The sequence below is a fragment of the Mastigoproctus giganteus genome, chromosome 9, assembly GCF_048544385.1.
Source record: "Mastigoproctus giganteus isolate SK-2022 chromosome 9, ASM4854438v1, whole genome shotgun sequence".
In the NCBI taxonomy this organism is placed as follows: domain Eukaryota; kingdom Metazoa; phylum Arthropoda; class Arachnida; order Uropygi; family Thelyphonidae; genus Mastigoproctus; species Mastigoproctus giganteus.
Genome location: NC_143583.1, coordinates 155,480,393 through 155,494,437, shown reverse-complemented (window position 1 = coordinate 155,494,437; position 14,045 = coordinate 155,480,393). Strand labels below are relative to the sequence as shown.

Genomic DNA, 14,045 nt, shown 5'->3' with positions numbered 1-14,045 from the left:
ATTTCCATGAGCTATGGATCAGACCCAATTGGATAAGGATGAAAGGAGACTGGCAACCCAGAGAAAACAAGGAAATTAAGGGCAGAACATTTCAGAGGACCATTCTCTGAAGATAATACAGGGGGTCCCCGGTATCCAAGTGTTCATTATTCGAGGATTTGAAAATTAAAGGAGTCCCTGAGAAAATTGACCAAGCACTTGAATATTTTAGTGAGAATGACCCTCTTCATGATTGTGCTGCAAAAGTTAAGCACCGTGAAGTTAAAGACATAACTGAATGCTGCAACACAATTTTATCTGAAAAAATATGGCAAAAAAAAAACAAACTCTAGATTCATTCTTTAGTCATAAAACTGAAAAATTGTGCAACTTCAACAAACATTAAATTTATCTAATAAAATAATTTTCCCATTTTTCACTTCCTTCATTCCATTTTTCACTATGTACAAGTACATAATACACATTACGAAAATTTGGGTCCCCATTTTAAGTGAATTTGTTTTTTAAGTAGGATTTTCTGGAACCAATTATCCTCAGATAACGAGGACCCCTTGTACCACTAAACACAACACTTAGTTGGAAAGCTTGAAAAAACATACAATTAAAAACATAAAGATACTGAGTGAAAATGCGAAATGATGTGAAATAGACGAAACTAAGCAAGATAAATCCCAAAGAATAGATGAGAAACCATTTATTGGAAAGCTGGAAAGTACGTAAAAGTAAAATTTCTAACTGATCTCTTCACCACAATCCTAGAAACCAGTAAAGTGCCAGAGACTAAAGAACTGGTAGTATAATTCCGGTACACAAAAAGGGTAGTAAAAAAAAAAAAAAAAGTGAAAAAATTACAGACCAATAAACTGCTACAGTCTTGTGGATGTTTATGGCCTGCATATAAATCTTTAATAATCCATGTAAAATCTTTAGGTGTATCCTGCAAAGCAGAACGAGAGGAACTTATGAAGAAATTTTAGAGGAGAAACAAGGCACGATTTAGGAAAAACAGATCAACTACTAACCAAATACAGTGGATTCCAGTTATTTAGGCCACCGGTTAATCGGGGCAGCTGTTTATTTGGGGAAAATCTTAATAAACAGAAACCAATCGAGAAAATAGCCAGGGTTTACTTCGCTTAATTGGGACAGCATACCGTTTAATCGGGGCAGGAGACCGCAGCACTGGAGATTACCCTACGATTACCTCTGACGGTATCACGTGGTTCAGTCAAAATTCTGTAGGTCACAACCATAAAACAATAAAAACAATTAGCAGTCACCTGTTTATTGGGCTTTTCTGTTAGTGAAATCTATCATAAATGGACAGGATTGTCCGTTTATGATACGATCTTACTGAATTTGCGATAATACCGACAGCTGGAATTCTGTGGGTTATTATGGTGAAATGTGTTTACACTTCCATGAAATCTTCAATCATATAAAAAAAATTACCTTTAATTTTCAGATCTTCTCTTCATTCCTATTTTTAAAGCTTTGTAACTCGTTACTCCGTTCTCACTTGCGCGTATCGTGTTACTTGCAATTTGTGTGTGCCTTGTTCTTTGTTATTGATTGCTTATCTTTTTACTGTTTTAAATTTTAACCCCAACCCACAAACGTCAGTGAACAGAAATGTCAACTAGTTCGTATGTACATATTACAGTACGTATTAATTATTCCGATTATCAAGTATATTCTTCCGATTTTCATAATTAAATTATCATTTAATTTTTTAATTGGTAAGGTAATAAAGGGTAAATCTGTGCGTAATATATCTTTACTTTTATAGCCTGTGGATAATATTCCTCCTATTTTCTCTAATTAGAATCGCTGTTTAATAGAATTAAAATTCAATTCGCAAACATTCTATTAAAATTCAATTCACAACGGGAGAGGAGAGTGGAGCAATTATGTCACTACAAATGCGCAGGTAAATAATTACATAGGTCATTACCTGATTAGATTTCGATCAGTGCATTATAATGTTAGCATATCAGTATAATGTTATTATTATATAAATAATAACATAATACAATTCAAAACTATACAAATATTTACAAAAAAACTAAACTATTTACAATCATCCCTCTACTATATCAGGACAATGGGTCTCTTAATCAGCTAACGTTAATATACAAATATATTACAATGGAACATCAAATAATTCCGGACGTGGTAATTAATTAGACAAGTGAAGCACATGCAGGAGGTTGGTGAACGTTAAATGGAAGGAACATTAAATGGGTTACTGGGTAGAATCAGACACTTGCTGTTGACAACGTAGAGCACATACGTGGGAAGCATGCCAACATTCAACGGATTGAATGACAACTGCCTCCGTGCTTCACCGACTAATACATGACCACGCTCGGCATCATTTGATATTCCATTGTAATGTCATCTGATGAAGGGACTCAATATAGTTTGTATATCTGTAAATATTTTAGTCCTGCTCTTTCGGATGCCACAACATTCCTCACGCATTATGGAACCAGAAGCAAAAGGCCTTTTCCTAAGTGACCTATGTAAACACAGGTAAATAATTACATAGTGATATTTATTCACCCTTGAGAATGCCACGTGGTGGGGTGGGGGGTAGCCAATGGGAGAAGAGGAATGCGGGTCACGTGGTATAAGTGGGCAGGGCAATTACGTCACTACAAATGCACAAGTAAATAATTACATAGTTCATTTCCTGATTAGATACAGATCAGTGCATTTCAACAGGTGTGTCTTTTACCTAGAAAAGATTTGACTTACTCTGTCATAGCTCTACATTTTACGTAGAAAAGCATGTGTGGGGGTTGGCAAGCAAAGCAAGGGGCAAAGTCCCCCCTAGTATATATTAAAATAAAGAAATTAAAAGTTTAATTTCTTTAATAGCAGTTGACAAATATTTGTTATCTGCTTAAATATTGCAATTTTGTAAATATAATTATTGTAATATTTTTATAAAGTTAATTCTGTAATAGTTTTTTAAATTAATTCTTACCTTAATAATGGATGCACCAAGATCCACCTTGAATATTTTATCTAACAATATCATCACTTAAAAAGGAATGGCCACAGGCAATTCATGTGTGAATGATGAGTTGATCGCGTGAGTAGCCTATGCCATGTATTTCAAAGTCAATTTAGCAAATATCATCATCATCAGGCATTTTCAATCCACTGCAGGATGAAGGCCTCTCCAACAACTTTCCAGTTCCTTCTTTTTTGTGCAATGACCATTTACTACCCACGAACTCTTGAATTTCATTTGTCCATCTCCGTTGTTGTCTTCCAGATTTTCTTTTAGCTCCCCTTAGATACCATTCAGTTATTTTCTTAGTCCATCTGTCATCATGTCTTAGAACTATTTCTCTTGCCCAAGTCCATTTCAGTTCTTTAGTTTTGATAAGAAAGTCCTTTACTTGAGTTTGCTACCTAATCCATGTATTTCTCTTCTTATCCAACGGTTTGATTCCTAATATAATTTGTTCCATTCTTTGCTGTATAATTTCAGCTTCTCTTCCATTCTTTTGGTGAGTGCCCAAGTTTCATTTCCATAAGTCATGGTGTGGGAACTTTGTTATTTTACATTTCAGACAAGTTGGGATATTGCTCCTCAGCATGTAACTACATTTCCTGAATGATATCTATCTGAAATTTATTCTTCTCTTGACTTCCAGCCATTTATCATTATTACAGCTAATGATTTGTCCCAGGTAAATATATGAATCCATCTTTTCAATTACTACTCCTTCAATTATGATATCCCTTTCTGTGGCATCCTTTTTTCATCATTACTTTTGTTTTAGCCATATTCATCTTTAGTCTAAAATCCTTACTAACTCTGCATAACCGATTAAGATTTTCCTTTATTCTTCGGGAACATGACTTATGATCACAATGTCATCTGCAATCATAAATTGTTTAGGTACTCTCCATTCACATTGACTTCTTTCTGCAACCAGTCCAATCTTCTGAAAGCTTCCTCAAGGGCAGCAGTAAACAACTTCGGAGATATTGTGTCTCCTTGTCGAACTCCTTTCTCAATTTTAAATTTGCTACTGTCTTTGTCTAGTCTAATAAAGAGGTAGCGTTCTCATATATTATCTTCAAAATCATAATATATGGGGTATCTATGCCTTGTCTTTCCAGTGCCCGAAACATTGCCTTATGCTGTATGGAGTCAAATGCCTTTTCATAATCCACAAATGCCAGGCATAGTGGTTTTTATATTTATTTGCTTTCTCCATTAGCTGTGATATTACGTGAAGGTGACCTGTAGTTGACAATCCTGTCCTAAAGCCAGCTTGCTCTTTCGGTTGATTCTCATCAAGTATTCTTTCTAATCTGTTAGTAATGTCCCTTGTGAAAAAAATGTAGATGTGGGACAACAAGCTAATTGATCTATAATTTCCAATTTATCTCCTTTCTTATATAGCAAGACTATGATTGTATTATTCCAGTCCTTAGGCCTCTCAGTTTATATGTCATGTATCTTCCTCCTAATTTTAACTACTCTACAGTAACTTCATGTTCACCTGGGGCTTTTTAAGTCTTCAGTTTCTTCATGCATGTATCAGAAGGATATCGGGTATGTCATATGTGTTGCTAATTTGTGATCCATATACTGCTGGCATCATTCCCTAGCTCCTTATATAATACTTTATAGCAGTCTTCTGCTATTTGAATTATGCCTTCTCTGCTATTCCGCACCATCACTACTCTTCAGATTCAGTATCATTTTTCTTTCTGTATTACTGGTCATGACCGCTTATTTAAATCCTTCGTTTTCCCTTAATGCTTGTTCTACTTTTATTAGGTTAAATCTTCTCATGTCCCCACTGAGTCTCTTTCTAATGGCTTTGCATAAATCAGTATACTCGATTTTGTCCTTATTAATGTTTATCTTGTCTTCATTTGTCTTCTTCGGTTCTTCATAACAAGAGTTTCTTGACAAATTTTTTCTTCTTTGGATTTCTTTTTACCTATAGGTTTCTTGGGCTTTCAGAAATTGTTGTATTCCTCCTCAATATCTTGGTCCTGAAAGGTCTGCAGAAGCTCAAACTTGTTCCTGAGTTCCAGTACATACTGTCTTTTCTCCTCTTCTGTTATCACTAAGACCTTTGAGATATACTTGAGATTTACTCAAGTCACTTTTACCATTTCTTTTCTTACATCTATATCAAGTGTGCATCTTACCATTCTGTGATCACTTCCAACATTTACCTTGTTCAGGATGATAACATCATTCACAACATATCTTCTGTTAGTAAGGATGAAGATGAGGATGAAGACTAGCAAATAACCATGGCTCAACTCATCATTCTTTTCTTTGTTCCCAGTGTAAAGGAGTATACCAATATTAAATTGAAGCTTAATGAATTCCTAGATGAAATTCAGTCAGTAAAGATACAGATGGGTATACTAAACATAAATAAAACTATCAAATCATCAAGGACAGAATTATCTAGTTACCTACCAGATGATACACCCTCCCCTGTGACAATTCAGGTCTCAGAACAGAAGAGATTAGTTTCATTGGGAAATTCCATTGTCGAGGAAACAGGAACACTTTTTCAAATGATAAACAAATTTGTTTAAAATAACAAATGATGTTACCAATGGGTTATCAGCATTTTGGGGAGAGGGTAAAAGAAGCATTATTATTCGTCTGGGGGGAAAGAACTGATGCTTTGTTGGATACACATTGGGCCAGCAAAAAAATGGCACAATATGAATTTAACTTTGGACAGTGAATGGTAAATTTAGCATGGTGAATAGTTTACCATGCTAAATCAATATTGCATTAACCATGCAATACATTTATGCAAATATATATACACAACAAAGGTACTGTAGACATATCTTAACATTACTCTCATAACTAGGTGACCAAACTCACCTCTGAAATTTTGTGGTCTCCAAACCAAAAAAGCCATGTCTGGCCTGAACGAGCTGGTGGCTGGCCACAGTCAGCACCCCAAATCACCATGGCAGGCCACCACCGAGTTGAGCCCAGTTTAGCCCACACAATATCACCTGCTCCTGCTTCCTAATGAAATATAAAAATTAATTACAATTATTTAAATTGAAAGAAACAAAATAAAACAATATATACAGGTAAAAGTACTTACATATACAGGGTGTCCCAGGAGTAACGGGGCAGTTATTTAAATTTTTTATTATTATTATTATTATTATTATTTTGATAATTGATTTTTATTTTAATTTTAGACATGGAGCATGTTAATTACCAACGGTAGACAAATACAGAACATGTCTTTATCGCTAAGACAATTTATAAAATGGAAAACAAAAATAAGATGTACTGCCATTTTCTTGAGCATTTGACCGGTGGATAAAATAAGACACGGTGGACATCATCAAGCACTTTAAAGCCACAGGTTCAGTTAATGACTTAGCAAGATCTAGAAGACCAAGGTCCATCTGCACAGAATAACACAAACAGGTTCTTGAAGCTTCTTTCCTCCAAAGTCCAAAAAAGTTTATCAGGCAAGCTCAACGTTTCAAGAACATCTGTTCAGAGGATTCTTCACAAGCTTAACTTGAAACCATATCATCCACATTTGCTACATGCTATGACTGATGATGATCCATATCGGGCTGTGAAGTTTTGAGAAACTTTTAGAAAATGTTCCTAGGATAATACCTTTTCTTAAAAAATCTTTCGAAGTGATAATGCAACTTTTAAGTTGAATGGCCATGTCAACTGGCACAATAATGTTTATTGATCAAGTGAAAATCTGCATGTTAAAATTACAAAGGATGTCAATACCCCAGGTATTGCTGTTTGGATTGGAATTAGTGCTGCAGGTCTTGTGGGTCCATTCTTTTTTAACAGAACAGTGGCAGGTGAAAGTTATGTGTCCATGGTAAACAACGATTTTTTTTTCCAGCTGTAGCTAACTGGCTGATAGCTATAGCTGGAAAAAGCTGTAGCTATCAGCCAGTTCCACTCTAGCGTGTAACTGGTTAGATGAACATTTTCCTCAGCAGTGGATTGGACAGTGTAGGCCAAATGATTATCTTGCTCAATCACTACATATTACTCCTCCGGATTTCCTCTGGGGCATTCTAAAAAATGCAGTTTGCTCTCAGAAATCCAGGAATATCCAGCAACTAAAACAGAGAACTGTTGATGTCTGCACAGAGATTAGCAACAATGTGTAGGAAGGTGTCTATTCTGTAGGGGGGGGGGGAGAATTAACAAATGCATTGAAGTGAATCGACAGCACTTTGAAAACATCCGTTGCAATAAATTGTGTTTATTCTCTGTCTTGTTGTGTAAATAAAATTTGTAGCGACCACTGGTTGTTGTACAACTAATAATAAAAAATAAAAATAAAAAATTTTAAAATAACTACCCTATTACTTCTGGGAAACCCTATATATTTTTTGTTTCTTTCAATATAAAGAGAGAAAGCAACAAAGAAAAAACAATATATATACACTGAAAGGACAGAATTCATGGGATACCTGGTTCCTGGGCAATGCAACATTGTCACCCCTCTCACTGGTGGACGAACACACTGTTTAGCAGGTATATAGGTACAGTGCATCATTGCATTCAAGTAGATGGTAATTCGATGTCAGTATGGATAAACATTGTGAGTTAACTTACTTTGACAGAGGGATGATAGCGGGTGTCCGATGCATGAGTCACTCTATCAAGGAGGTGGTACAGAAATTGCACTATCCCTGTTCGACAGTATCAAGAGTGTATTGGGAATGTGCCATTTCCGGAATAACATCTCATCATGGACAGCACTGTGGGAGGAGAAAGGTGGTGGATGAATGTGGCCGTCAACATCTGCCTCATATTGTTTCAGCCAATCGGAGAACAACAGTGGCACAAATCAGTGCCGACTTCAACATATCCACCAAGACCATCATATCCATATTTACCAAGACAATAGGATGATCATTAACCACAATAAGGTATGGGAGCCACCAATCCACCAGAGTCCCATTTCCAAAAGAACGACACAGGACGCTATGTCTGAACTTGTTGAAAGAACATTGGCACTGGACCTAGGATGATTGGAGACGGGTCTCCTCGTCCGATGAGTCCCGTTTCCAGATATTTTGAGCTGATGGGCGGGTGCATAGCTTCATGTCAACAAGGAACTGTTCAGGCAGTTGGATGGTCAGTAATGGCCGGGGTGCGTTCAACTGGCACAAGCTGGGACCTCTGGTACATCTAGATGCATCTCTGAACGGTCCAGGTTACGTGTCTATCCTTGCAGACTATCTGCATCCCTTCATGGTCATCATGCACCCACAGGGAAAGGGACCCTTCCAGGAGGACACTGCACCTCCCTACAGAGAGGTGGGGAGGTGCAGTGGTGACTAGAACATGGTTCAAAAAGCATTCTGCAGATTTTACCACCATGGAATGGCCTCCCCTTTCACGAACCCTGTGGAGCATCTTTGGGACGCTGTGGAAAGGTTCGTTCCAGCTTTGGTCCACCCAGGAATGCAATGGAATTGTGGACAGCAGTGCAGCAAGCGTGGATGGAAATACCTGTGGAATGTTTTTGTTAACTAGTAGCCTCAATGTCTCACCATGTGACTGCCCTTATCCGGGCGAAAGGTGGGCCTACCCGTTATTAGGTGGGTATCCTGTGATTTCTGTCCACTAAGTGGACAGAAATCATGGAATGCCCACTTGGTAAAAGTACTTGGTCTATTCTGTCAACTTATGTGGGTTTTTTTCAGCTGCCAGATTTTAAACTGTACTGAATGCAAATGAACAAGTTGCCTAAAGTAGGCAAATCCTAATATAAGGTATAAGGTATGTTAGTGTCTAACGGCTCCTGGGATTTCTCCCATCTCCACGGGCGTACATTGTATCGGGGCCAGAGATTTGAAGTGTGTGGGGGTCATGTGCTGTATATTGTGTTGTGCCCTTTGTTCCTCCGGTCTATTAGCCGCTGAGCCCCTAGTGGGACCCGACGTTACCACACCATGCCACGGGGAGGCTGACCGGGTGTACCACTGTAGCTAGAGTACTCTGGCGGGTCCTGCCACCTACTTTCCTGGGATTTCAGTGGCTAGGACCAGATTTGAGAATTTTTTTTTTTTTTTTTTTTTGATTTGGTAGTTGTTGGCGCATCAGCTTCTGTGGCCATATTGCACCTCACAAGGTTTTTGCAGTACTTTGATCCAAGCCCGAGGCGGGAATCGAACCCACGACCTTTGGGTTGCCGGGCAGGTACTTTGCCCACTCGGCTAGCCCGGTCGGCAGATTTGAGAATGAGATGATCGCTGTTTCTTGAGCAACGGTTGTAATTTTAACAGAGTGTAGAGTTGTTCGCTGATAACTTGTTCTAGGGCCAAATAGGTCGGGCAGTAATTTTGATGTTTTTAGATTTAGACCTGTGGGGAATGCGTGTGTGTGTATATATAAATATGTATATACACACACACGCACACATATATATATATATATAAACTAAATAAAAAAAAAAAAAAAAAAACGTTGTGCAAGAGAAAAGTAAGGGAGGAAGGCAGAAGACTGGGGGGTAGGAAACAGAAGAAAGGGGCCAATAGGGAAGAAGGCCCCTGATGACAGTGTGGCATGCCCAGTGCCTCACCAGAGAGAGGAGTGAAAAAAAAATCATTCTGTAAGAGAAAAATAGGGGGGGGGAGTAAAAGAACGGATGGCAGGAAACAGAAGAAAGAAGCCGAAAAAAAAATAAATAAAAAAATAAAATAAAAAATGAGAGAGAGATATACTCCGCAAGTTCAGGGTAGGTACAGCTAGCACGGCCAGTTAGTTGGAGCCGACAACTTGCTGGAAATCCAGCAGTGTGAGTGCTGCTATGGTGGATGGGTCATGTTCAGTAAGGTCTAGTTCAGGTGCCGTCATTAGGGCTCCATTTGGTGAGTCTGTGCCGCATCCAGACTGAAGGCTGGTCCAGTAGTCCATCAGAACGAACAGTGGGGGGTGGTCAAAACCGGGAGTCCAAGATTGATGGTCAAGTCCAGGGATCGATGCTAGGCCTCTTCTTGATGAAATGTGTCACATCTGGTCGAGAGAAGTTTGTCCAGAAATCAATGATGAGGAATTTGTCAAGGTATGTGCGGACCCTGTCTTTTATTGCATTGCTGGTCAAGTCTTGTGCAAGTTGGCCCAAGGCGTTAGCATCCATGGCTCAATGATGCGTAGCAACAATTGGCAGTCATGGTTGTTATGACCTATTGATTCGGATACTAAGGTGGTGGTAGCGCTTTCTGCCTGGTAAATAAGTCCATTGCAAATTGAGTCAGAGCTCGGTAAGTTTCTTCATTCTGTAGGGTGAGGTGTTCTTGATTTTGGTAGTTGAAGCGTAGTTTTGTTATTAGGATCCTCCTGGCAAATCCTAATAGAGGAATTTGCTCTATTCTGAGTACTAAAACTATTAAAATATTCAGATGCATTAAAAAATTGCAGGCAGAAAAAAACACAAGTGTGCAGAACAGTCTATGTGCTTTTACACACACACACACACACATATATATATATACACAAGGTGTTTTATGGCAAGAGTCACTTTTTCAGGATAGTTCGGGACCTGAAAACAATGAAAAAAGTTTTTATAAACAACATGTGTCCAATTCTGAATAGTCACTGAGCTATATCTGTTTGAATTTTAAGAAATGGCTATGGAATTTTCAATGGTTAAAAATAACAAATAAGAATAAGCAGACATACACGAAATAAAATGTTTATTCATAGTAGATACAAATAAAAATAAACAAACTTTATCTGATGTTTGTTTATTATTATTTATTACTGAAAACTTCATATCCATTTTTTTAAAATTCAAACACCCACAGTTGAATAGATATTCAGAATCAGACACGTGTTTATATAGTTTTTTTTTTTTCAGGTCCTAAATCAATATCAAAAAAGTATGGCCCACATATTAGGAAACACCCAGTATATATATTAACCAGGCACTAATGAGAAATATTAATATTAAGTCACATAAATATAAATAAATATTTATATTTATGTGACTTTTATACATTTTTTAATTTATATTTATTTATTCAAACAGTGAATTACATAATATATGGGTTAACTTCTTGAACCATTAACTAAATGTCTCAAATTATTTACCACAGTATAGCATATATATTACAAAATCAACAGGATTTTGTTAAGACAAATATATAAAAATGAGATAATTATATGTAGAATGAACAGAGCTTAACAAACACAGCCACCATTGCAACAAGAAATTCACCTTGACAACTATTATTTTACTGGTTCAACATTGATCTAGCAGCTATGAGACTGCACTCCAGTTCTTTGTTTTATGATTTTTTTTTTTTATGTGAACCCCAAACACGAGAGGTATTAGAACCTATAGTACTTAGTACCGTGCTTGGGTTAGGGTTGAAGGAGAAGTATGGGAGGAGGGGGATGCAGGAAACTTTGCTCTAGAGACTAAACATGATTGCTTAGTCTGTATTTTAGCAAGGACTGACATAACTTTCCACAATGGTACAGTGCAATGGACTCTTTGGTACTTGCTAAACTATCAACGGAATTATTTTGCAATATGAATCTTATTTGTTTAAGGAACATACTGAAGAATAATAGCCCAAAAATTAAAGTTCTATAGAGAGCACATCATAATTAGTTTCTCATAGAAAACTGATACAGCAAACTTCATCCTTTTTTTTAATTGATCAGGGAAAAAGAAATGAATTCAAAAATTCTTCGTTCATAAAAACATTATGCTGTTTATCTTGAGGAGCTTTGTTTGCATGCATAATGGTCACAAATTACGATGTTTGTAACTCAGGAATGACTTGGTAATTTAACATCTCTAATTCTTTCTTTGATATGTGTGCTTCAGTACTATGGGTTAATGTCACATTTTCCACTGGCAATGTATGTTGATTATGAAAAACTATTCTGCCATCTCGAAACCCACTGAAAAATTACAACTACAGCACATTATTAATACACTGAGTTGGTGCACAATTTCCAGTGGGTTATTCATTAATCCCTCCAAGTGCCATTTCATTTCCATTTCTTCATCCAATCACCTCAGTATACTATTCTTCAATAACAGGCACTGTGATCAACGTATTCTCCATGTAACAAGCAAAACATTCAAATTGTTCAGTTCATCAAAATAAATATCTTCAGGTTCAAAGATTAGGATATCCCATTCTCCTTTACAAAGCAGCAGTTCTCAAATTATATGGAACCCATACAAGAAAGTGCATTTTAATAAACTAAAAGCTGTATGAAACTTCATCAGATATCTGGCCTCCAGGAACCATCTTGCTGTGCTTACTTCAAACTTAGTGGCAGTCACAGAGTGCTTGGGGTAGCAGGTCTGTAGGATTATATTCCTTCATTAGTTTTATCAGATTAGATTCCCTTATTAGGTTATATTCATTAGTTTTAATGGGAGGTTCCATTGTCAGGGGAAACTTTTACATTTTTTGTAACAAGGACATGCACACTAGAACAAGAGTGACAATTGAAAATGAGGAGTAAAAAGAGCATCGTTATTCATGTAGGTACTAATGACATTAAATGCACACAAACTGATAATTTGTTGGTTAAATATCTGACCAGGCGGAAAAAATGCCACGAGTTGTTAGGTCAGAATGTTTGTGTCTGAAATTCTGCCCAGGCACAAACAGGAGGGGCTATATAATGAAAGCCTCGTGTATTAACTCAAGACTTGAAACTCTCTGCCATGCTTTTTGTGGGAAATTTTTATTATTCACAATGATTGCACAATCCTACACCAACTGTTATAAACTTTTATTAAATAAAAAATAAAATAAAATAAAATAATTTAGAGTTGTCTTGTATTAAGATATATAATATAATAGTATTAGATATATAATATCTAATAGATATATAATAGTATTATATAATAAAATAAAATACAAGACAACTCTAAATTATTTTATTTTATTTTTTTTTATTTAATAAAAGTTTATAACAGTTGGTGTAGGATCATGCAGTCATTGTGAACATGAACATTCCCAACCCCAGAGGATATTTGAAGAAATTTTAATTAGCATGGTGGCCCTCACTTGTAGCTATAAGGAATGTATTTTGTAGAGACAGCATACACTTGAACAAAATTAGTGCAAAGATTTTTGCCAATATCATTGAAGTCACCTTAAGAGTACAGAGAAACTGATAATTAGATGAAACAAGTATAATACTGACAAGCATTTATCTAGTGATATGAATTAAAGTAATGCTTGCACACACCTCAAGAATTTTGTTTGTTCCCACACAAATAAATACTGGCAAGGTGTGCTGAGGGTAATGGTATTTCAAACAAAAACAAGCTTAAATAATTTCAAGGGGTTTTTAAGAATAGCGAACCATACACAGACACTTAATCTTAACTGTGTCTACGTTAATGTCAGGAGTGTTGTCAATAAAATGAGTAAATCTGAACTTCTAGTTAGGAGACAACGACACTGATATAATTATGGCTAATGGAAACGTGGTGTTGCCCAGAAATAGCAAATGATGAGTTTCAACACATATTTCAGAAGGCAAGGAAAGAGAACTGGTGGTGATGGGTACGTGATTCTCATCAAAAGCAGCTTAAGTGATACTAAAATCTTTTTCGGATTCAGAACCTGTTTATACCAACACAGAATCTTTGTGATGCAAAGTAGTTGAGTGAAACGGTAAAATGAAAGTGAGAGTAAGCTATTGAACAGAAGAATGTAAAGAGTTTGATGAGAGCCTCTATATTCAGATGAAATGGGCAAGCAAGTATGATAATCCTTCATGGGTGATTTCAATTTGCTCCTTGTTGACTGCAAAAAGTTGGAAGGAAACTCACCATGGGGGAACAAAATTTTCAAATAAAACAGATGAATGTTACTTGTATCAGCATGTTAGAGAAAATACTAGAAGTAAGAATATTCTACACATATAATCATTCACATGGTCTGTGTCACAATTACTATGAGTAAAAACAAGTGCATGTACACTAATGCTCGGAGTTCAGTAAACAAATTTGAAGTACTGGTTAGGTCATCTAACA

General features: G+C 36.6%; 1 protein-coding gene across 6 annotated transcripts in view; it reads right to left on the bottom strand.

The window, feature by feature from the left end:
- The window catches only part of LOC150080831 (DNA (cytosine-5)-methyltransferase 3A-like), a 945,959-nt gene that overhangs the window by 621,075 nt on the left and 310,839 nt on the right, over window positions 1-14,045 (bottom strand). For all 6 annotated transcript variants that reach the window (XR_016547435.1, XM_090382019.1, XM_090382022.1 and 3 more), the window contains one exon: window positions 5,894-6,043. Coding sequence is in view for 5 of the 6 variants with exons in the window: in XM_090382019.1 (XP_090238145.1) it covers window positions 5,894-6,043 (150 nt within the window). In the remaining variant the exon portion in view is untranslated. The remainder of the gene's footprint in view (window positions 1-5,893; window positions 6,044-14,045) is intronic.